The 24679-nt window shown below is 41.7% G+C and overlaps 3 protein-coding genes across 4 annotated transcripts; 2 read left to right on the top strand and 1 right to left on the bottom strand.

Moving 5' to 3' along the window:
- Positions 1–2940, top strand: LOC137890468 (Krueppel-like factor 10). Its single transcript, XM_068734552.1, is given in 5 exon segments — positions 1–84; positions 702–932; positions 1422–2274; positions 2360–2527; positions 2530–2940. Coding segments are annotated over 4 exon segments (1338 nt in total). The 5' UTR covers positions 1–84; positions 702–710; the 3' UTR covers positions 2625–2940.
- Positions 2941–3179: 239 nt separating this feature from the next.
- Positions 3180–11616, bottom strand: LOC137890467 (antizyme inhibitor 1-like). 2 transcript variants are annotated; one of them, XM_068734550.1, is made up of 12 exons: positions 11404–11616; positions 10649–10770; positions 9103–9313; positions 8760–8933; positions 8242–8414; positions 7756–7890; positions 7453–7534; positions 7131–7205; positions 5101–5266; positions 4895–5010; positions 4075–4295; positions 3180–3954 (listed from the first exon to the last, which is right to left on the bottom strand). In XM_068734550.1, exons 3-12 carry the CDS (start codon positions 9202–9204, stop codon positions 3840–3842), a joined length of 1359 nt encoding a protein of 452 aa, XP_068590651.1. In that variant the 5' UTR covers positions 9205–9313; positions 10649–10770; positions 11404–11616; the 3' UTR covers positions 3180–3839. The 2 variants fall into 2 exon arrangements, with proteins under 2 accessions (XP_068590651.1, XP_068590652.1); XM_068734551.1 differs by having other exon boundaries at positions 4075–4292.
- A 4382-nt stretch (positions 11617–15998) lies between these two features.
- On the top strand, positions 15999–23389 carry LOC137890503 (V-type proton ATPase subunit C 1-A-like). The gene is made up of 13 exons (XM_068734605.1): positions 15999–16143; positions 16640–16803; positions 17423–17490; positions 18505–18590; positions 18879–18973; positions 19213–19304; positions 19487–19585; positions 19669–19737; positions 19851–19943; positions 20160–20253; positions 20979–21076; positions 21209–21335; positions 22753–23389. Exons 2-13 carry the CDS (start codon positions 16672–16674, stop codon positions 22849–22851), a joined length of 1152 nt encoding a protein of 383 aa, XP_068590706.1. The 5' UTR covers positions 15999–16143; positions 16640–16671; the 3' UTR covers positions 22852–23389.
- The last annotated feature ends 1290 nt before the right edge of the window (positions 23390–24679 follow it).

Here is a 24679-nt window from a genome sequence, read left to right as displayed (position 1 = left end):
CTCACGAGAGACGGAAGGACGAGTTGCGCTATTGAGCAGTGAAACCGGGCTCCTTAACACACGTCACACAGACCCACACAAGATGTAAGTACATACACTTTCACTTCGTCATTCGTATACAGCGAGAATTGCTTGAAAAAAAAAATAATATTCCAGAGCAGGGTTTGTTATTTCGACAGTAACATTTGTTTGTTACATGTCTAATGATGGTTGTTTAGCAGCGCAGCCTCTATCTAGGTCAGAGGTCATTCATTTACCACCAGCTTCACCACTGATGGTTACCCAGGAGGAGTGTGTGTGTGTGTCTGTGTGCGCTCGGGTCAGGGAGGGGTTGACGGTTTGTGTAAGCAGCACAGTTGGTGCTTTTGTCCCCCCCCACCAAAGAAGTAGGTGAAAGGTCCCTGGTGCTGAAGAGCAGCAGCTGATCATGCTCACTTCACATGATATCCTTTACACAGTCTGTATATGTTGATGAATGGCTTAATCAATACGTTTCAAGGCATCGTTTGATCACGGTGTGTGTGTGTGTGTGTGTGTGTGTCTGCTCACGAAATGTACACAATCTGTGGTTTATGTCATTTCCCCAGAGTAACAGCATGTCATATAATTGAAGATATATGATTCAAATTAAATAAACAGTCCATGTTGTGTTGTCTTATACTCATTTTTTCTCTCTTTTTTAAAAAAATTTTTTATACAAGAGTTGCAATATGGAAGTTGAGGTGCTCCACTCAGACATTCAGGGTGAATTCCAGCCGGCTCCTTTGGGTGCAGGTGACATGGAGGCTGTGGAGGCTCTGATGTCCATGACTAAGCACTGGAAGACCAGGGCCTTCAGGCTCCGACACTGCCGGCCCTTGACTCCGTCCTCGGACTGCTCAGAGGACGACTCTGTCCCCTTTGGGTCTGCCACGCTACGGGACTCTCCTTCGGTAAGGGTTAAGGGTTTTCTAGAACAAACCTGCAGTGTGTGGGAAACAGATCACTGAGTGTCCAGTGATGAGACCTTTCTGGGCAAACCTTGACAAAGCACTAGAAGGCACACTTAACACCGATCTTGTGGTTGGGTAAAATAATTTTTTAGGAAATGTTGGTTGTCAAGCAAGACGTCCTGATGACTATATGTTTAGCATTTTAATATCCGCTTGTAAAAAAAAAACGGCAGAGGAAATGAAACTGCTTGAAAACAACAAGAATAATTAAACAGTGAAGGAAGGAGGAAAAAAAGACTAATACGATCACAACAAATGTAAACATATAAAAATGTACACACAAATACAACATATGTAGATAAACATGCACACACAGCTGGAAATGACATTTTAAGATGGCCATATGACAAGAGTGGTTTAAAAGAAGATACATATTTTGCAAGACTGAGTTTGTCAATAAAAGACTTTATGACCTTCCATTCCTTTCAGTGCATGACGCCGCCATACAGTCCACCCAGCTTCGAGGCCACCCATTTCCCCTCAGTGGCGACCTCACATCCACCTGCAGTGGCTGGAAGTCCGAGCCGGCAGCCAACGGAGGAGACTTGCCTGCACACGCGCACCGCCGCCACCGCTCCTCGGCACCGGTTCCGGTGCACCAGCGTGATCCGGCACACCTCGGATGGCGCCAGCCATCGCGTCTCCAGGGAGGACGGACTCACCCGAACTCGTACAAAACGCTTTAAAACAGATTCAAGCTCCGAATGCGGGCTGAACGGTACTGTAATGCAGTCCGACTCTTGTGCAGCCAAATCTTTTAATGTGACTTTGCCGTATGTGGCTGAAGGCAGCCAGACCCGGGTGACTCTGTTAGGCCCCGATGATAAATCAATCACATCTCAGGCTGTCTCCGGGGTCTCTCCTGTGCCCGTCTACTGCCAGATCCTCCCCGTCTCTTGTCCGTCCTCTGCCGTCGCGGCCCCTGTCGGGCAGCTGCAACATCTAATCCCATCAGCAACCACCAGCGCACTACAACAGCGAGCACAAGCTTCTCCCACCCACGTCTTCCTCCTGGGGGGCCAGGTGGCAAAAGGCCCCGTGATGCTCCTCGTCCCCCAGCCAGGTGTCCCCACACTCTACGTCCAGCCAGCGCTGGTGACCCCCGTCGGCGCCAAGCTGCCAGCCATCGCCCCCGCGCCCGGTCGCGCCTCTTCGGAGCAAAGACCAAACCCGCCGCAGCCAGACGTGTCCCGTGCACGCACTCATGTTTGTCCCCGCGAGGACTGCAGCAAGACCTACTTTAAGAGCTCCCACCTCAAGGCCCACATGAGGACACACACAGGTAAGGATTTTAATATGATTTGACATTCCCTTTTCTCAATGCTGTGATGAAAACAAACTGCTCATCACTGGCTGTGTTCCAACAGGTGAGAAGCCCTTCAAGTGCAAGTGGGAGGGCTGCGAGAGGCGGTTCGCTCGCTCCGACGAGCTGTCTCGCCACCGGCGCACCCACACGGGGGAGAAAAGGTTCGCCTGTCCCACGTGCCTCAGCCGCTTCATGCGCAGCGACCACCTCGCCAAGCACGCCCGGCGGCACCTAGCGCGAGGAGGGCGCCCTGCTGGGCATTAAAGGTCAACCAGCCCGCTGACCTCACCGCCTCCGGGAGTCGGTCCTCGACAAACTCCCTTTGAGACATCCTGATGAGACACCGAAGTAAAGACTGACATTTGAATGTGGCAGTGTGTTCCTGGTTTGTACACGTCAGTCGGCTAATAACAGCTCCTTTAATGATTATAGTCGAGTGAGATCGAGGTGATGAGACTGTTTATATTGGACTTCAAATTACTGCGTCCCTCCCATTTACACTGAAAATATCAAGTTGATTTACAAATGAATGCTTGGCATGTTTACTTGTCAGTGATGTTTGACCAAAGAATGTTACATATTGTCCTTTTGTGCCTTGACAGAATCTATTTTGTTATAAAAAACTATTTTGCACAACCCTCATTTCTTGCAGGGACAGTACAATTCTTTTTAATGTGTCCGTGTAATGACAGACTTTACTCCTGTTCAGTTCCTATGTGGTTTTGACTTGAGACATTTAGCTCCTCCAACCAAATCCGTTTGCCTTTGATCACATTATCCAAGATGAGAACTGGATCAGGTCCTGTTATGAAGCCATTTCTGAAAGTGGGTATCAGTTATTTACTGAGAAATGGAATATTAATAAAAGACAGACACAGGGATTCACAGTCCAGTCAGTGAGGTGTTTATTACTGTTCATGTTGACAAACACAGATACAGCAGTTATTTTCCATCATGCCTTAAACACAGATTAGGAGACTTCACAGATATTGTACACACTTTGCTTCTCAACCAAATGGAGCAGACTGCGCTCATCACGTTTCCAGAAGGACAACATATGACGAAATCAAGCTCTTGTCACACTGAATTAACTATACAACCAACTGAAATCATAAATACACATCTTGCAGTGACGCTATGAACTGTGTTGCCATTTAAATACACCGCTTCAATCTGGGATTACTTTACAAGACTGGCAAAAGCAATTAAGACATAGATAATATAATCATTTAAAAGCATTACATGTCTACTGTATGAGTGTAAACAATAGTGCCGTGGGACGCCCAAAGCAAAGGGAAGAACGCCTCCGTCTTTAAGGAGTCATCCATTTTGTTGCATACTAATTAACATCTACTTAGGTTTCGCCGGACTAATCACATACTTTACTCTGTGTTGGGGTTAGTAGAATGAATTCAGTCTGGTCCAAGCTATTTCAAGCTATATCTGCACAGCGGGCTCAGTTCCTCCCAGTTGAATGTGGACCGGAGGAAGCTAGCAGCAGGAACAAGTAAAGGAACGTTCTCCCGTGTGTCTGGTGATCGCTAAGCTGGGACAGACAGACCAGCCGCTGTCTGGCTGGAATTGAGGAAATAAGGGACCAAAGAGAAGTTCTTCAGCGTAGCCTCGTGGCTGACACCGATATCCTGCATCTCAAACCTGGTGGAGGAAAAAGAACAGGAGTCAGGGACAAAATCTGCACAGAAAACATTTTCAAAAAAAATATATATATATTGTGGGGGGATTTTGCAAAAACAATTCCACCACTGACTGCCTTACCAGTCTCTAGAGGAGATGACACAGTACACGGGGGGTGGTGGGGAGTCGGTGGCGGTGCACAGTGGCTGACCCATACTGTAGGCCCCTGCTTGGCTGAACGTGAGCCAGTCTCCGACGTTGAGCTCAGGCAACAGGCAGTGCTCCACCACCTGGTCCAGGTCATCCCCAGAGGGACCCCACAGGCTGCTGCTGAACACTGGAGCATCCAGGGATGGGTTCTGCTAACACACAGCAGGGACTTATGGTTCATTTATCTATTACATTTATTTAGTAATCCAACACACAACTATCTCCATCAACTGGAGGTGAGAGCTTTCAATACGTATTGTAACGCACCTTGAATAAAATTACAAATTTCTCTGGGTTTGAACATTATTGGAAACATTAAGGTTGATGAAAGTACACAACTTAACAAAATATATAACATAAGTCTAAAGTATGTTTTCTCCCCTTTACGTTTTAATGCAGAAAGGTAACATATTCTACCTTTAGCTGAAACCTAAAGTCCTGACTCACAACCTGTACCCTTGTGTTTGTTATTCCATCATCAGTAAATTCCTCAGGTTAAATGCAATATCAGCACAACTATGAAATAGTGTACTTGAAATCAATTGCCCATTACACAGTGTGTCCCCCCCCATTAATTACATCATCAATCATTACTCAGTCAGAGTAGAAGAAAGTGGCAGCAAAGATGATTATTTATTAGGATGGAAAGTTTGACTAACGGGTATTTAATTAAAGACAAAATGTGTGTATTCTGTATATGGCGACACAAAGACATTTTTTTTATAACCATTTAAGAATCTTTGAGACTCACCTTATAAACAGATGGAGGAGCAATCAGTGTTTCAGAGAGTTTGCTGGCAAACGATCCGTACACGCCCTCGTTCATGTGGTACTGGAACTCTGGCTCATCGTTGGGAGACGGATCGTCTGTTCAAGGACATGCAGTCATATCAACATAAGCTTTAATATCTTTATTAATCTAATGTACACCCTGAGTGAATATATCATGCCACTGACCATGTGCGTGGTCCTGGAGATCCCGTGCCACCACCTCCTTGGAGATGACGTTCACAGCCAGAGTGAAAGCAGAGGACACAAAGAAGCTGCCGGGCTCGGCAATGATGGACACTCCAGTAGAAGGAGGGAAGTACAGGTCCACCATAGACATGACTGCTCTATTGATCTGCAAAAGAGATGACAGCGGTAAAAATTAGGAACCAAAATGGGTAGACCTTTAAAAAAATGTTCCTTAATCTAATCACATTGTCTGCCTTTGAAGAGGAATTTAAAATCAGGTCTCTCACTACCGCAAATGCTGTCCTACGACCGCTGTATGATGCAACATTTATACAACAGTACATATTCAATATAACGGTAATGCAGTGGTGGGCCGTCAGGGCCTTCAAGGCCTTCTCTGCTGGCCTAAACAGAATCACAAAGTTGTAGCTATTTTATAATTTAATAATTTTTCATAAATACACTACATGTATTATAATTTATACAAACATTTTCCCATTGCACAGCTACTGTCTTCCTCAGTTGCTCTGCTTCCAGCACAGCTTGTTTTAAGTAGAGCTCTTATCCAATCAGATTTCACCTCTATGCTGTCTCTAGGTAAGAAAAGAGGCCCGAGGCCTTCAGACTCTCAAGTGAAAGCCTCTGCAGTTTAAGTAAATGGGGACGATATTGTTGATTGTCATCGTCTTCAACCAATCAGATCTTTATTTTGACATGTTGGGCGTATTCTTTGACGTGCCAGAGCCTTCTAGCTGGCCTATAAGTACGTCTGCAGTAACATGCTCTGCAGTAAGGCTGCAGTGCGCTGTGATTGGTCAGTGGGCGAGCACGTGACTATTGTGAACCCTAAAATAGCTAGCAGAATTTAGTTGTAGTAGTAAGAGTTCAAATTGAAAGATATGGAAGAAATTATGACATTTGTAGCATTTTGCTTGGTGTAGATTTTTTTTTTTAACCTATTTTTTTTTTTTTTTAACACTCAATGGTTGAAGGAGGAGAAACAGATTTGTGAGTTGCTTTTGAAAACCGGTCCAGGCACCCGAACTGAAACGATGGGATTAAACTCTTTGTAATCAAAGAAAGGAGGATGGAGTTTATCTTTAAGTAAACAGCATTTGGTAAGTGAACTTTTTGTAAGTTTGCTTTTCACATCTAATATCTGAATGTCCAGTGCAGCATTCTGTGTAGCAGAACGCGTGTTCCGCTGCAGGTCTGCTGGATTGATTTGTCATGCTTTGTTGTCATATGAACATATGTGACTGGTTCTTGTGAGTTTGTTGTTGTCATTGTGTTAATTACATTGATTTTGACTATATGCATTGTCCGTTAATTACGAAGCATCCCGTCATGCGTGGAGTTATTGTCCGGACAATTGAATCTGTTTGGGCTGGTTTTTTTTACAAAGCAAGAATTATGGTCTGGAGAAACGGGGATTGTGTGGCGATTTCTTCAGCTCTGTTTGAATCAGTAGGGAACAGCTAAACGCTGCGGGGAGAGATCGTAGCGTGTTGGATTTCCTGCTAAGCTAGTTTAGCTGTTTTTTTTTTTTAGGTTTTTTGGGGTTTAGAGGTCACAGCCCGTTGTCTCCTACGTGAGCGCAGTCCACCGAAAACATCATATTTCCCACAATTTAAGCTTATGCATTTTCCAAATGCGCTAGTAAAAACTGAACGGTTTAATATGAATACGTGTATTATTACACCCCTAGAAACAAATAACCATAGCTGTGGCTCATAATGAGTCGGACAGCACTGAAGGCCAAGGTATAAAATGCACGGCCCGCCACTGCGGTAATGATACTATTTTTTCCTCCTCGTAATTTCAAAAGAACATGAATGCAGTATAAGTGACATTGTGGTGATGCTTGCAATTCACTTGTATTGTGCCAGATAAAATCCATTCTAAACAGAGACAACGGGTAAAGTCAACTTAATATCATGACACATGTCTCAACCTGTGTTGCGTCTACAGATTATTGTGCCCCGTGTGTCCTTCATTAGCATCATGTAAAAAGCAGATAAGATACTGACCAGTTCCAGCTGGGTCTCGGATCCACTGAAGCCACCTCCAATGTCCAAGAATTTCATGTTGAAGCCAATTTCCTCCTGAGGCAGACAAAGGCTTGTAAATGTTTAACCAAAACACAAGTGATAACCAAACAAGTGTTTCTCGAGCTGTCGCAAGTGTCCAAACCATGAAAATAAGAAACAGAAATGCTAAACAAAAAAGCCGCACAGCATTCAAATCTTAATTTACAATTTGATTGTCAACGTACTGTATGAAGCTTCGGCACAGTTCTACACAGAACTAAACAGCGCAGCTAGTAACATAACAATATTTAACATTACTCACTCCCATATCAAAGACACAACGGGCATCAGATATGGCATGAACGTACACCTGATCATCCTCACAGGGGCTGGAAATGTGAGACCTGTGGGGAGGAAATGAGGAAGTTAATGGTGGGACATTGACACCTTCACAAGGAGTTAAAACTGTATCTTGTAGCAGGTCGGACTAAAACATTTGTTTAACAGAGATCTGAGAGCTGTTGTGCTCCTTCTACACATCTATGTTTCTTCTTTAGCTTATATAAATAAGCTTCTTGAGCTTTATATTTTATAACCACACACAGTGCATCTTTGCAGGCCTCACCTGACCCCGACCACCTGCACACCCAACTCCTTAGCCTTCTCCAGCAGGTGCCTGCAGTCCTTGAGGGAGCAGCCAAAAGTCATGCTCATGTCATCGTCCTGGCTAGATGCTTCTGTTGAAACCTGTAGCAGCAGCCTGAATTAAATAAAAGGATTGCTGTTACGGGTTTGCTAAGAAAAAAAAAAAAAGAAATTTGAAGAATTAAATAAAAGTGGAACACAACTAGAATGAGTTGAAAAGCGAGGACATTAAAATCACAAAATATCTGCAGCTGAGATCAAATGATTTTGTTATTAGCAATCCCAATATGCCAGACGATGGGAAACAACATGCTGTATTTCAAGACAAATCCTGTCAGATGAATAATATTTAATGACTTGTAAAAAAGTGACATAATCGCACAAAGCCAATTACTTAACAATGTTGGAACAGCAGCTTTCAAGTCACATGATCATTAGCGCTGGGACTAACACCTCGAGCACTTACTTGGCATTGGGGTGGCAGCGAGAGATCTTGCGCAGCTCTGCTTCATTGTCACACACCAGGAGGTCCACGGCGTTCTTAGCAGCGTATTTAATCTGGGAGACTTGTTTGCAAAAACCGCTGTAGATGATGTCTTCAGAGGGAATACTGTGGCTCTGGACCAGCTCAAGCTCAGACTGAAATACAATAGAGACGCAGTCAGAGCAGCGTTCCCTTGATATACTGCATGTGGGCTAGTCGACCGACATTTCATCATACTACAGACAAAATATACGCTAAATAATACATAAAAAGGTAGGCAGTGAGGCACACTGACCACTTGGTCAGTGTGCCTCTATATCTATTCTACAGATTGTGGACCAAGAGTTGTGCAAAATAAACCCACATAAATGTACTAGTACTTGCTCTAGTAGAGAAGGACGTGGTAAATGACTGGACTGTATGTGTTACCCTTTAAAATAAGGGTAGTAAACTCATTATTTACACAATTTTCTGCTCAGTATGCAAGCATGAGAGAGTACCTTGTTGGTACAAATGAATCCTGTTCCGAGGGCAGCAAGAACTTCAATAACAGCTGGACTGCTGTTGCATCTGACAGCATAGTAAGGTCGAATTTGGGGCATGTGGGTTCGCCAGCGAACGTGCTGCCTCATTATAACTCCCAGGTCCGCTACAAAGAATGCATTCTTCTCAGACTGAGGAAAAAGGAAACAAACACGTGCATGAATAAGAAAAAAAATGCACAACGCATGTAATAAACGAGGCAAAACAATACAACAACTGGTGTTTCGAAACACTTCTAAGACGGTAAGAAAGTCAGGTTTTTGTGCTGAATGTGCATGTTGTTGCGGTGAGACCCCTTACCAGAGTTTGTTCGTAAATGTGATTGTCAATCACGTCACAGAGGGCTGTGCCTCCCTCCAGTAGACCGACAGAATACTGTGGTTCATCAGTGATTCCTTTCATCCTCTCAACCGTTTTCTTCTAATCCGACAGGCATAAAGAACGTGGCTAGTCCGAAGTGGTCTTGCTCACACCTACTCGAGCCCCTGGGGTCCTAGACTTATGCAACAAACTGTACACGGAAATGAGAAAAGTCAACATAGCGCACAAAGTCTAAGAAGCAAAGCTTTTTCAATCATATTTGGATAATACACATTCATTGATGTCGTCCCGCTCGTTTCTAGTTTATTCAGTAGCTGGAACATGAACCTTTCTGATGAGCTCCCCAATCAAACAAGTCATTTTCTGGGAGCATCCAATCAGAGCACGGAGCAGGCTCCACGTTACAGGACAGCTTTGTGGAAGAGGCCTATTCTTCTAAAGAGCCGCTGTGAAAATAGAGTCTGGGGCACAGAGTTCACTTACTTTAGCGTCAATTACTCCCAACAATCACCATTAATCCCTGAGCTGGTGACCCGTGAAAGGTTCTTTTTGATGGCATTAAACAAAGTACAATACAGGCGGCGTTGATGCAACAACTTTACTTTCAATAATGTTGCACAATACATCCGAAAGGCACAGCAGTCTGGACTGGACCAGATGTGACATGGCTGTAGCTTTGGGAGGTTAAATAGGGAGACTAACAATGTGGCTAGAAAGCCTGCTTTACTGCTGACAAGTGTGACAAGGAAGGGGCTATCGCTCCAAAAAAGTGCAGTATGCGCATTACTCCCCAAAACCCTTTCGAAGTCTGATTGGTTGTATGTGAAATAATATGCAGAAATAATGGCACAGAGACTCTGATGCAAACGCAGGAACAGAACTCCTTGCTTTAATTGTGAAGCCTACCAATCACTGAGTCCTCTGCAGAAACACGGGTTAAAAAAATGCTTGGGAGATAACTCAACCCTATAATCCTTTTAAAAATCAACCAAGACTTTATGTAACTTAGAAAATGCTCAACTATGTCACTCATAACATTTGAAAGAAGTGATGACGCATGACGGGGTCGTACACAGTTAATTTATTATGCAGAAAGAAGAACTACGTAGAAAGTGTAGTCACTATTAGTAGGATTAATATCTATAACCAAATAATAATCTCATTTATTGCAACTAAATCAGATCAAGAGAAAAAAAAAACTACTGCAGACAAAAGAAGTGTGGAACACAGAGCCCTGCTATTTTAATAGAAGTGATAAAAATAGATCTGAAATGCTAAATATAAAATAAATATTAGCCTATTTGTGATATAACTGGGACACGCAGTTTATTAATACATCTTTTCCTTCTGTCAGAAGATTTGGTGACGCAGTTTGAATAAAGACAAAATTATACTTATCCATGCATACAGACACACATAGACAAATGCAAACATGGTTTTATATTGCTTATGTGTCTACTATGAAAATATCTTAAGAAAAACAATCACAGAGGATGCATTCAAATGTTACACCTATTTCACTCACATGGATGAGTCCTGGGAGGAACTCGTCCACTATCAGCTAGGATCCCAAGGTGGCTCTGCGTTGAAGTCAAACGGCTCTCGGTATAGAGCTGCCCCTAGATCCTCTGGATAGTTGTTGTACACCTGCAGAAGCACAGATGAGGATGGGGCACTTAGTAATCAGTCAATGACAGAGACACAACTCTAACCCGGAGCTGTTTCCACAGTTATACAGTGTCTGTACAATCAAATATGTTACGTGTTGAAGAAACACTGGCAAACTGATGAGCTGGCAAATGTTGAGTGATAAAAGCCAATGGGAGGAGAGTATGCGTCACACATCGTTTCATTAATTGCTACTTGTTAATGTTTAAAATGTTACCCTCTACTAGAATGGACTATGGTCCGAATTAAAGTTCACTGAATTTATGCAATCATGACTAGCAGTTCCGAATGAAGTAAATTAATTGCTATGTAACAACAATTCCACCCTTGCCCGGAACGATTAGCCAAATACCAAGCTGCTATTGTAATGGATCAACTTGCGACCGTTAGCATAGGTAGCATAAGATATAACGTTAGCTTCCTAGCAACATACGATATAATTATTCTTTACAAATATTTTTTCAGCGATAATCCCAAAAAGTTTACGTTATCTTGAGCCTCTTAAAGCTAGCATGTATGACTGTTGGCACAAAACGCTAAATGACCCGGTTAATATAACAACATGCTAAATAGCAAGCTAACAACGCGGTTAGCTAAGATAACGTTACTTACGTTGGCTGAAAACCCAAAAGAGGGGACAGAACGCTTTTTCTTTTTAGGCGGAATTTTCAAAGAGTGGTGGGGTTACTAAAAGAGAAAAGGATAACGGCCATGGACGTGGTGGATTAGGTCGAGTTATTATCCTTCAGCGTTATGTCGAAGCAAGCTGGGACCGAGTATTTGTGACGACTGAGCGGAAGGTAACGGTGGAGGTCGATTGTGCACACCGACCGACAGGAACGTCAAGTTACATTACACCAAGATTAACAGTATGATATCCGGTCAAATTATCAAAATAAAGTCCACATTAACATTCATATTGTAACTTTGTTTTAGTAATGCAAAGCACTAATGCGAAAAAACGGGATTCCCAAAATATTTAGCTGATGATAGTATTTTTCAGGGAATGTTCATTAATTCTTAACATGACTTAATGACAAATTATATAAACATAAAACGCTATTCCGGTTAGATTCTACATAAGAGTGGGCAGCTGGATGCATTTTAGATGGGCGGAGTTTAGAGCTGTCAAAATCACAAAAACAAAACATAAGACAACGACCTTAGATGTTCAACACGATATTAGATGTCATGTGGAGGATTTATCAGCAAGGACACAAATTACTACAATAATTAACCCCGACCCTAATTTGCAATAATAATATGATTATTGTTATCGCTATTATTATCAATAATACAAAATAAGGATAATAATAAGGATACAAATAACGGTACAAAATAAAATAAAAAACACTAATAATAATAGTAGCAATAATAATAATTATTAAAAATAATATTGATTTACAGATGAGTATAATATGCTGGTATATTCTATTTTTCCATACCATTTCCAGAATGACTTGGTTGACAAGCTATATCTATAATAACCTGGTTAATGTCAAATTTTCCAAGAATTACCTGTGTTATGTCTTCATTCTATTTCCCATGGCTCAGTAATAAGGACAGAATAATGTTCAATTAAATCTGCAGAAACTTCAAAAGCCAAAATCAAGGTAGCAAAGCTGCAGTCCCACGAGTAATAAGTAGGTGGATGCATGTATTGTGCCCCAAGTTCAAGCTCAGAATGGATTTTCCTTTCCCTTTTGCTTTTGTTGTGGTGACTTTGAGAAGTTGTGCCTGCCTCTGAAAGTGCAGGGGCTGGGGCAGTGTTTCTTCCAAGGAGATAAATTTGCATGTCTCCCTCCTCAACACTGGAGGAGGAGGAGGAGGTGGAGGAGGAGGCCATGGAAAGCTCAATCTATCTATCTATCTATCTATCTATCTATCTATCTATCTATCTATCTATCTTATAGGATTCTAAAGGTTAATGCATATTTGCAAAGGAAGGAATTTTACTTTTTTGTTGCAATTTTGGAGATTGTATATTTATGAAATGTGTATAAGGTTTGTGTTTGTCTTTGTTGTAATGATCCACTCATATTTCCTGGAGTCAAAGTCTATTTTCAGCTGTGTCTGTGCAGCCTGCGGCTACTGAATGTTCACTTAGTTCAGTGGTTTCAATGAATTATTAAAGAGTGACGGGGACACACAGTGCAGTTTTTAATCAACTAAAATCTCACAAAAATGTGTATCCTTGAAATACACATAAGAACAATCCTTGCTCTCACTTCTAAGTTGGGCATAATGTTGGGTTTTTCCAGGATTCAATACACTTTTTGATTCCATATATCCAGAAGCCCTTTTCTTTCATTGAGATCATATGTTCTCTCCTAAATCTTTACAATTCCGTCTCATAAAAGTACAGTAACAGTGCATGGTGGGCTGTTTTTGATTTTTTTTTTTTATAGCAGCTAACCAGAATGGGTGTGAAGTCACAAAACTGTGAAATTCTTCAGTGTATTAGATGAGCTTTGAGCACTCCTTGGGGGAACAAATAAACAATAGCAGCGTTTGTTTCACTAATAAAACTGTTGCTTCGGGTCCATTGTAAAGGCTGCAGAGGCATGCGGACTGCAACACAAAAGCTGTTCCGTGTTTTGTGCCGGTTTTCTGCGACACTAAACGAGCCCATGTATATATAAGTCTAATCACGCATAGCATCTAAAGTGGCTTCCAGTAAAGCGCAATGTTTGATTTCCATTGTTTGGATCATAATGGCCATCGCAGCCATTGGGTATGCGTCAGCCAGACATGTGTACCACCCACTGTGAGGGCAAATACTCCAGTGGCTGCATTGTGCAGCAGGAATTCATATTTGCAAACATTACAAACAGATTACATCAACACACAGGCTTCGAGAGACCCAGCATATGAACCCTGACTGACCAAGAGTCTCCAGTCAGAGAGGAATAAACAACATGTTCCAACGACGAAAATATAAAATAATAAAGCACCTTCAACAAAATTGATCGTCCATTGATTGTCCTCTTAGTTTCTAAGCATAAAAAAACTCATTAAAATAAATATATAAACAGAATCAAGAGAATACATCTATAAATGTACTGTACTTCTGCCTATTTGAAAAATAATTCACTCATTACAGGGACTTGAGTGACTGTTTAAACCAACATGAACTCGTGTTATGCAACAGATTCTAGTGTTGTTAAGTCACTCATCAGGTCTGTTTGCCAAAGAATGTTGCTCAGTAAAAGGACCTCCGAACAAACTTTTCCCCACGCTGATCTGAATGTTAAGCAGGCGAAACTGGCTGCAGGAATACAACAAATATACAAAAGCCATTTCATTAAAACGATCTGACCCAAGAATGCCAGTGAAAGTCTATTTGCTGACAACTACATAGACATTTCTGAAAATTCAACGCAATCTTTGACACACCTAAAAAAATGTATTGTAAAATGTCTCTATTTTTTTGGGGGGGTGCTACAATATGCCACCCGAAAGGAAGCACCTATCTCTGGGCTTTCCCAGGACTTGTCATTTTCAACAATAGTATCAAAGTAGTGGAGAGATAGAGCAAGATATACCATGATGGTCGAACAATAACCCAATCTTAAAAAAGATGCACATTTCACCCCTTGTTTCCTCTCTGCCAAGATAGATTGCAGTATAAGTCATTCTTAATAAGTTCATAGCATCACTCTGTGTTAGTTGAGTTCATACAAGGTGGTTTACTGTGAAGGTATATTGTTTCTGAGAAAATCATACCATCAGAGAAAGACCACATCACTAAAAGTAAATATAGACACTTTATGTTGCATTATGCTTTTTAAGATGTTCTGCAGGTAAGTCATGTTGGAGAATGCCCATAACGGTATGCCTGGACATGCAGCTGCACAGATACAGTCTAAATACTGCATGTGTATCCTGCAGTGTATCCACACTCACATGTACACATATAGCCATCATGTGGACTACGTGTGTGTATGTGAGCGTGCTTGAACTTGTAGAAACAGTAGGTCACTGTAGTCCAGGTGAAGTACAGGTAGGTTCAAATTTAACAGGGGATGTGTACAGAGAGACAGTGTATACAAAGCAGATAGAGAGGCCTTCATCCTTGGAGCGCACACGTTGTTTCAGAACTAGAAGAAAAACAGTGAGTGTTTTCTTAAGACACGGAGGAAGATGTGATCTGTGGTCAGTCGCGTGTGAGTAGCTGTGATGGTTTCCAGAGAGCTCTGGGAGTCCATGCAAGGTGACAATGTTGAATGATATGCGTGTGTGTGTCGGGATGGCAGTAAGCTTGTAAATAGTTATGCTTTTTTCCATTCAATGCTACTTATTGAACACTTTTCTCTCTTATTCAACATGGAGGACAAACACACACCAGACTCTCAGCAGCAGTCTGCACTCTCCAGACTGACTGATTATGGCGTGTGTGTGTGTGTGTGTGTGTGTGCGGCGTGTGTGTGTGTGTCCTGATAACATCCCGGCAGGCTGGCGTCTGGCCAGCCATGGGCAAACTCGACCTGCCGTTTGATGTCGAGGGTTGGCTCCAGGCAGACCAACCATTGTGTCCCAAACAATGAACCCCAGACCCACTGAACTATAAACATGTCCATTTGGGGGGCGTTTTCCTTCAGATTCTGTGCAGGAGACACCCAAAGTCAGGAAACCTGAGCCGGCTTTTCCAAATTTAGCAACTCGAAAGCCTCAAATGCCTGCTGACTTGGCATCCAAGATTGCTTGTATCCTTCTCTTATAATGTAAGAATGCACTTGGAATGTGGACTGACGCTCAAGTCTGGGGTTTGAGTTATTATCACGTTTTGCAATTCAGGAAATTTGGTTAAATTCCATGTCAAGAGTGTAAAAATGTTGCCCCACCGAAATTGGTTTCTGTAAAATTGACTGTGTCGTGGAAATGTCTTCCCCACTGTAATAAATAAAGTCCTTATTCATGGAGGTTGCTGATCTATGTTATTGCATGACATTCATACAATCTTGACATGACTTGTAGAGTGTGGCTTGGTCACTGAGACCCTCCTTTATCTAAATGGCATGGCCTCCATCACATATGTTCGCACGCATCTGCCCTACCGAAGTGTCCTTTAACGTCAGGATCAAACTCACTCACAATAATCAGCATCACACGGTCATTATTTCAGGTACTTGCCCTGCAGTACCCGCTGTCCACCGGCCGTGGTCGCTGCGGAGTCTCCCCAGTGAGCAGAGCGTGAGTGAGAGGCCTTCCGGTTCCTCTGGCAGATCAGCTGACTCTGATGCTGTTGTCAGGAGACCTCACCAACTGTATTGAATGGCAACTATGAACATTATCAAGCCATAGACAGCGATATTTATTTCCACTACTAACGGCTACATTTGGTATTTACAGGTAAGCATAATCACCTCTGCTGCTGTTGTTGTTGTTGTTGTTGTTGTGAGCAAAGCTAAGTGGCTAACGGGTAGCTAATCCCTGCTGGATGTTGCTTGACCTTAACCATCTTTTTTTGTTAGCTTCGGTTTGTATATGGCATCGTTATCATTTCATTCTTATTTCTGCCTCTTTAACGTTAGTAGCAGTAATTGAATGATAATATGTTAGTGTTGGCGAAACCGCCTGTAATAGACTAAAACACTGAATGAGCTCCTGTTGTTAGGTTAGCATGATTTCATTAGCTTGCTAGCTTAGTGGTAAACAGCACTGCAGCTTTTTGGAGCTAAGATGTAGCTAAAGACGGGAGACATGTAAACACAGTGCTTAGCCTGCACTGTAACCATATCAGTGCTGTTGACAAAGAGACAAACTCATTGTTTCTCAATGTTTTATGAACTGTTGAGCTGTATCATAACACAGCACACATCAGTCTGAATTTAGTCTTCCTCTCTAGTTTTCTCTAGCTTCACCAGTGCTGTCGAAACCATGTCAGAGTTTTGGTTGATCTCTGCACCGGGAGAGAAAACCTGCCAGCAAACATGGGACACCATGATGGCAGCCACCACACGTACCAACAACCTCTCCACCAACCACAAGTTCAACATCCCAGACCTCAAGGTTAGCATGGATATTTGTGGGCTTCTCTGCTTTTCACAACATCACACTTTTCTCCCATGCTGAAGTACAGAGGCATGCCTTTGTGGTAATCAATCTATTGACTCATGTAGTAGAATGTGCACATAAGTTTCTTCTTTTCAGCCTTTAAAAGAAGAAATGGTGGTTTTACATGTAAAAATAGGCTAAAATCACTCACCTAATATATCCACTGTCAAGAGTAAGCTGATTGTGTGTATGGGAAGCAGTCTTCACACGGATCCGTCGCCTGCATGTTGAAGCGGTCGGTTTTGGTGAAGTTTTTGTCCACAGAGCAGCCCCTACTCGTCTGGTTCGGTTCCTCTCTTTGCCGAAGGTGAAGTAACCCCGCTGACCTTGCAGCCTCGCGGGGCTGCGATGTTCTCCTGGAACTGTTAGCGATGCATGAGTGGCCCCGGACAAAGAGGCGCCACCATAAGCACACAGGGCCCCCCTCTGGATGTCACTGTAGGCGGACTGGACCTCAGATGTCACTGTTAAAACACAACCCCGCTGACCCCGCTTCAAAACGACGGCAAATCTCAGGGCTGACGACTCAAAAACCATAATGTGCTGATGTTTGACTTTTTGTGTTGAAAAACAGGTGGGGACACTAGATGTCTTGGTTGGGCTGTCGGATGAACTGGCCAAATTAGACTCCTTTGTTGAAAGGTATGCCACCCTCTGTATTCTGACTTGGAATGAACATTGCTATTAACTGAGGAATTACTGTTTTAGTGCATGATTTAAAAAAAAAAATCTCCTATCCTGCGCAGCACCCCTGACTCTCTGATGTAGCTGCTTTACCATTCCCTAATCTCTTCCTTTACCTTGTAACAGTGAGGAATTTCACAGGGGCCAGAGGCTAGCGGGGCTCGCACTCTAAACTCGGCAATTTACAGTTGGGTGACACACCAGCAGCTCTCTTATTTAAGTCGTATTTATACCCAATGACTTATGTGCCCCGAGTGCGTTTGAGTGTAATTTATAGCCTTTTGGAAATGCTGACATCCCAAAACTCACACAGAGCCATTACTGCCTGAGCTCTGCTTTGCTTCCTCTGTAGATATTTCCAAGACTGTGAGAAACACACAGTTTCACTTTGTCTGACTACAGCCTTTAATCTAGTTCCTTTTTGGAAGTTTCCGTCCACCATATCGGGGGGGGGGGGGGGGGGGGGGGGGGGGAGAATACCTAAAATTGCACCCATAAATGCATTTTATTGGAGTTTTGATTGGATTATTTGGATATGGGTTATTTTTCATTATCAGAACAATACAAATCTTTTTATAGATAGACAAGATTAAACCTAAGTGGCAGATGTACTTTCTTATGAACTTTTTAGGCTTGAGGTGTGACTTGGCTGTCAGTGTGTCGCTGGCTTCACTACTGTAGACACAGCTCTGCTTTTGAAGTGCTGCTGAACGCTTAAAAATCCTGAACCTCTGCAAGTCTGCCATATTACAAATTGCCTTGTCAGGAAATTACCTTAACAGGAATATGTGAAAGCTTTTGATGTGTGTGTGTGTGTGTGTGTGTGTGTGTGTGTGTGTGTGTGTGTGTGTGTTATATTTGGGAGATGTGGTCGTGTGAGCATGTGCAGGGCGAACGCTCGGTCTGCGCCGGCTCTGTGCTCTCAGTTTGCGTTGGCATGGCGTTGTATTGATGTCTCCCGGTTGTTCACAGTGTGGTGAAGAAGGTTGCTCAGTACATGGCTGACGTGCTGGAGGACAGTCGAGACAAAGTGCAGGAGAACCTGCTGGCCAACGGAGGTACACTGATGTTTGCAAGTAACACAACGTGTCAAGATTATTTTAGCACCAAAACAAGCCGTGGGAATGCGAAGCACAGTTAACTGGACTATAACGCTAATAACACTGAAGTCATACTGATGTTGTTCTAAATATTCTTAACAATCCTTGACAATTCCAACTGACAACTATCAGATCTGAAATCACACTGCAATGAAATTGTAGCTTTACTTTATTTTCTGTCTCAATATAATCTGATAATAAGCTGATTATAGCCTGACAGGTCTCTTGTTGTCTTTTTTTCCCCAGTTGATCTTGTCACCTATATCACCAGATTCCAATGGGACATGGCAAAATATCCCATCAAGCAGTCACTTAAAAACATCTCTGAAATCATCTCAAAGGTAGGTCTCTGCACTCTGCGTTTGTCTATATTTGTACAGATATTGCTGTGTGTTGTCTCTGTCTATGTTTGTAGTCTAGATGGCAGTGGTAGAGCTCTACTGTAGGATTCAAGTTCCTGCTGGGCCCATCCAGCGCCTATAGGGGCTCTGAGCACAGAGTGTGTCTTAAAGGGCATGTCACTCTGCATTTGACTTGTCGGTCGTAAATAATTTGATCCACGTTTCTCATCGTTTCCCAGCAAGTAAGCCAGATTGACAACGACCTGAAGGCCAGAGCATCAGCCTACAACAACCTGAAGGGAAACCTGCAGAACCTAGAGAGGAAGAACGCGTGAGTGACCCACATGTACCAACGTCATCAGATGGCAAACTATATTAACTTCACGGTTTATCTACCGTGTTCACGTGACGGTGTCGGCATGGTCAGAAAAGTTACTGCGACCCCGAACAAGTTTTGACGACGCCGTCTCCGCGTCGCGTCCGTGTTATTGTAACACTGTCGTACGCCACCAGGGGGAGCCTGCTGACCAGGAGCCTGGCCGACATCGTCAAGAAGGAAGACTTTGTTCTCGACTCGGAGTACCTCATCACTATGCTGGTAGTTGTACCAAAGTGAGTATTGTTTCTCGAGAAGGCCTCAGGAGAAAGAGAGTTGAGCTGTGCTCTTAGTGTCTCCTCGTCCTCTGTTCTTTCAGGCTGGCGTACGCAGACTGGCAGAAAACCTATGAGACCCTGGCTGAGATGGTGGTGCCCCGATCCTCAAAGTGAGTGATGTCATCAGCGATTTTGATTTCATCTGTATTTATATGCACATTGATTTACAGTTTGTCGTGAGCATCATATCAGCCGTATAACAAGTTCCTGTCTTTTCCTCCAGTCTGCTGTTTGAAGACAATGACAGCGGACTGTTCAGCGTCACTCTGTTCCTGAAAGCCATCGACGACTTCAAACACAAAGCCAGAGAGAACAAGTAAGAGTCGTCACACTGAGAAAACGCGCGTCGTCATTGGCAAGAGGTGTGAAACGTGTTCAAAAGAAGCCAGACTGTGCGGCAAATATAGATAGCTCTGACTAAATATATCAACTGGACGGTGAATCACAGGGTTTATATTCGTAACTTCATACGCACACAGATATATTCACGATGAAAGGAAGCTGATTACTGCCCCCGACATCTTGTTTCTAGGTTCACAGTGAGAGAGTTCCAGTACAACGAGGAGGAGATGAAGGCAGACAAAGAGGAGATGACGCGGCTCTCCACAGATAAGAAGAAGCAGTTTGTAAGTGACGGAACAGGAAATCATTTTCATAGTTTCATGTTCTTAAGTTTTGTTTTGTTTTTGCAAATAGTGTTGGTGTAAGTAGTTATTGTGTAGCTTTCTCTTGGAGATTTGTTTGCAATGCTCGGCTGCTAGACTTTGCTCATTGACACAGTTCCACTCTGGGTACTTTAAGGCCTCCTTCTGAACTATTTAAGGAACCACACAAGTGGTTTGGCATGCCGTAGTAAGCGATCATCCACAAGGCAAATTGTGGGAATGTTTTATTATTGCCATGCATACTTTATGTTTTTCTGAGCAGCCATTATGAAGATAAACTTAGAGACGTCAATCCTGACTGCAATTGGTGTTACTCACTTTATTAAGTTACTTTTATTTGTCAAAATGACCTTTTTGTCATATGACAATGTATGTCAATGGGGAAGGTTTTCCAAGTGGTAAATCACACCAACTGAAAATTCCTAGTTTAATGATGAAAATTATTTAAATCCTGATCACCCAAGATGACACACAGCAAGAAGTGTTTTCACTAGGATAATGTCAATTTAATAGTTTTAGAAATGTTTTTATTCTGACTAGTTGATTTTTTTGTTTAAGAATGTCTGCCAAATTAGTTTTTTGAAGTTTTTATTTGCAAATTCTTTCCTCTAATGTTTGGGCAAGATTGTAAGAATGCCACATCCCCAAAGAAAGCTATAACCCTAATCTGTATCTGCTTTCTGCAGGGCCCGCTTGTCAGATGGCTGAAAGTGAACTTCAGTGAAGCCTTCATCGCGTGGATTCACATCAAAGCTCTGAGGGTGTTTGTGGAATCTGTTTTAAGGTACTGTCATCAGAAATACAGTCTTAATATCGCCCATACATATAACTGATCATAAACTGGCAGCAGTTCAAAAACAAAAGACAGAAAGAAAATGATTTATGCATTACTTATTTATGTAACGTTTTCCTTCAGATATGGGCTGCCGGTGAACTTTCAGGCCATGCTCCTGCAGCCAACCAAGAAGACCATGAAGAAGCTGAGGGAGGTGCTGAATGATCTGTACAAACATCTGGACAGCAGTGCAGCTGCTATCATCGACGTGAGTACTTTGATATTATTGTGTAACGGCTCTCACTACAAGGTAGTAGCAACAAGAAAAACTCTGCACATCTCGGAGCAACATAGTCATGTGCTACAATAAAAACCTTATAATATGATTATCTTATCACAAGTTAGGATATACAATATTATGTCAGTATGTATACCTACAATAATTCCATTACTTAAAAGAATCCCAAAGTATCTTTTTCAGACTATTCTTTGTCGTTATTTTAGACATAAATGTTATATTGTAATGTAGTGCATTGCAAAAGAACTAGTTTCAACAACAGAACATGTGTCTTAAAGCCACATTACACACTAATTCAAAGCAGCTTTTGAGTGTGTTCACACTTGAGAAGTGACAAAGTGAAGTATACTCAAACCACACTTTATGAAAGCTTGATCTTTTCAGTTTGACGTCTCACTTTCCATTTACTGAATACTTTCCTGTTAGTGAGGTGGTAAATGTCAATTTTTTTGGGGGAGGGATATGTAACAGTAAAAACATTCTATGATGATTAGCATGAAGTAGATTCTGTATAGAATTGTTATTAATGTGGGACACACCGATAGTCTCTACTGCTGCAATCTCTGCTTCTCCTCCATCACTGTGTGAGATAGTAACAGGTGCTCCTTCTCATGGCCAGAGCTGGTTACTGCAATAAAAGTACAGTGGTCCTAACCTCTACACACAATCGATGCTGTGGACTTGCAGTCGCGTACCAAACTATTTTAATATTGAGGCATAAGGCTGTATTGATTGATGTTCCAGTCTTTAAACAATGTTGAATACGTTTTATTAAGTTCTCTTTTAAAGAACACAGATAAACAAAAGTGATACATATGTGACAACCGGACACAAAAAAATTTTAATTAAAAAAATAAAATAAAATAATAATAATAATAATAATAATAATAATATATATATATATATATATATAAAAATACATACATACATACATACATACATACATACACGTGTGCACATCCATGTGTACAAACACATATATCAACCCACAATGCACTTGTAGGAAGACATTTTTTTTTTTAAATTGGAAGATATGCCCTTAATGTAAGTATATTACTGCTACTATATATAATCAGGCCTTATAAGTGAGAAAGGCCATTTTGTCCCAAAATATGAGTTTCAGTTAGTTGTTTAAATGAGTTACTGATAAGAAACTTTGCATGAAATGGAGTTTTGGCAAAATCCAAATCTGTTTGTTTTTCAAAGTTTGAAGTTAAAGCGGGGATGCCTGGGATTTAAGGAGTGAGATGTTTTTTGCTAAACACTACATGCTGCTGTGTTTTCCTCAGCGTTTTTCATTTGACCTTATGGGTGGCGTTCATTTCTTAGTTTTACACTAACAGCCTCAACTGTCTTTTTCTGTGTGTGCTTTTTTTTTTTTTGTCAGTCTGCGATGGACATCCCGGGCCTGAACCTGAGCCAGCAGGAGTATTATCCTTACGTCTACGACAAGATCAACTGCAACCTGTTGGACTTTAAAGTTTAACACTTTCCCCATTTTATCTTTATGCTGAGTGTTGATAATAAGTTAAATCTTTACCCCCCCCCCCCCCCGCTGTCCGTCTCCTCACTGTCGCCTCTCCCTATCAGCCGCTTGAATGACAACGCTGCATGTTCATTCCTTGTGGTGAAACAGCCCAACGGCAAGCTTCTACCACTTTTACAACCAAAAGACAAAAAAAAGACTTTTAATTATTGTTTTTGTTTACAGTTTGTTTTTGATGTGAAATGGATTAACAAATCATGTTTAAAAGATGTATATTTACTGCGTCATTCCACATGGGTTGGCTTATGTTGACAGCGACATCCTCAGTGTTGAAGGATTTGTGTTTACATGTTATCACTGTAACCCACGGCAACCAGGCCTGCTATGTGTTTATGAGATTGTGGGGTGGCTTTACGTAACAAAGATGTGATACGAGTGCGTGTGTGTTGTCGTCTCATGTTGTGTATATTTGCTGTCAAATAAGATCTGTATCAGAGTATTGTGTGTAAGTGATTAAATAAATATGATTGATCAATAAGTCATATCAAATGTGTGGGAATTTGTGAAGGGATTCATAAATACAAGTTTTTATTATTGAATTCAGGATATTTTTATTTAATTTTTAGAATTTAAAAAAATTATAGATAGACTTTATAGGTATATGAAAGTCTTATTTGTCCTTTTGTGTGTGAAACTTTTATGTTCCCGGTTTTGGCCAGAACTCCCCTTGGAAAAAAAAGTCTCTTAATAGGACCATCCTGGCAAAATAAAGGTTAAATTAAAAAAAAACGAATGAATATGAACACGGTGTGAGCGTGATATGGTGACGTACGTGAGGGAGAAATGAAAAAGAGACATGCTGGCCTAGCTCTGTGTAGTAAAAAGAGATCCTCTGTGAAGCCTCCTGATGACTCATGATCATATGCAGAGCTGCAGGCCGTCTGAAGGACAGTTTCTCTTTAAGCAGAAACCCTTTGGAATTCACATGGCTTCAGGAGAAATACTTCACTTTCAACATGGAGGACAGCTGGAGACATCGACAGCAGAGGGCACCAAACAGACACTGAAGACGAGGTCCTTGCGTGGTACATTTGGACATGTTGGAAGTCAAAACCTCAATTACAGTATCAAAAGTACATGCACACTATGCAAAGTGATCCTGCCAGTGTTATTGTTACATTGATGATTCATCATGTTTTACAAACTGATCTTGTGTTTTGTGCCTGACATCTGAAAAGTAATAAGATACAGCTGGTAAATAAACCTACTGCTAAAACCTTCCCATTGAAATATAGTGCAGTAGAAGTATAAAGTACGAAGGAGATACTCGCATAAAGTACAAGTACCTCAAAATTGTAAATAAGTACATTACGGGAGAGTTCTTGCTTTTGTAAATACAGTTTGTTCTGTTTACTTCTCCACCGCATACAGATTAGAGTACGTGTGTCTGAACTGCATGGAAGTCCCATGACCTTAAAATGGCATCAAGTCATACAAGAGATCTGCACACAGCACTGTCAACTCTCAGTAAAATACCATTTGACAGAACAATGTACTGATCTAACAAAGATCTTAGAAAGGCATTGTCAGAATGCAGCTGTATCTCTGATGTTTATGTAATCTGCATTATTGAGAGTCAACACTGGATCAATCAGTGTACAGTGTAACACTCTCTGATACTCCTTAAGGGGACAAAGTATGTCAATAATTGCAATAGAAGTAGAACATAACAGACAAATTATAGGAAAAAATGTAGGAAAATATTACAAAGGAACAAGTTGAATTGAAATCCTGAAAATGTTTTTGTAAAATACGATGGATCACTTGA

This window comes from Cebidichthys violaceus, unplaced genomic scaffold (genome assembly GCF_023349555.1).
Source record: "Cebidichthys violaceus isolate CVI_PGR_0920_01 unplaced genomic scaffold, fCebVio1.0.p SCAF_65, whole genome shotgun sequence".
Lineage (NCBI taxonomy): Eukaryota > Metazoa > Chordata > Actinopteri > Perciformes > Stichaeidae > Cebidichthys > Cebidichthys violaceus.
The sequence above is the reverse complement of the archived record's forward strand: the minus strand, read 5'-3'. Positions and strand labels throughout refer to the sequence as shown.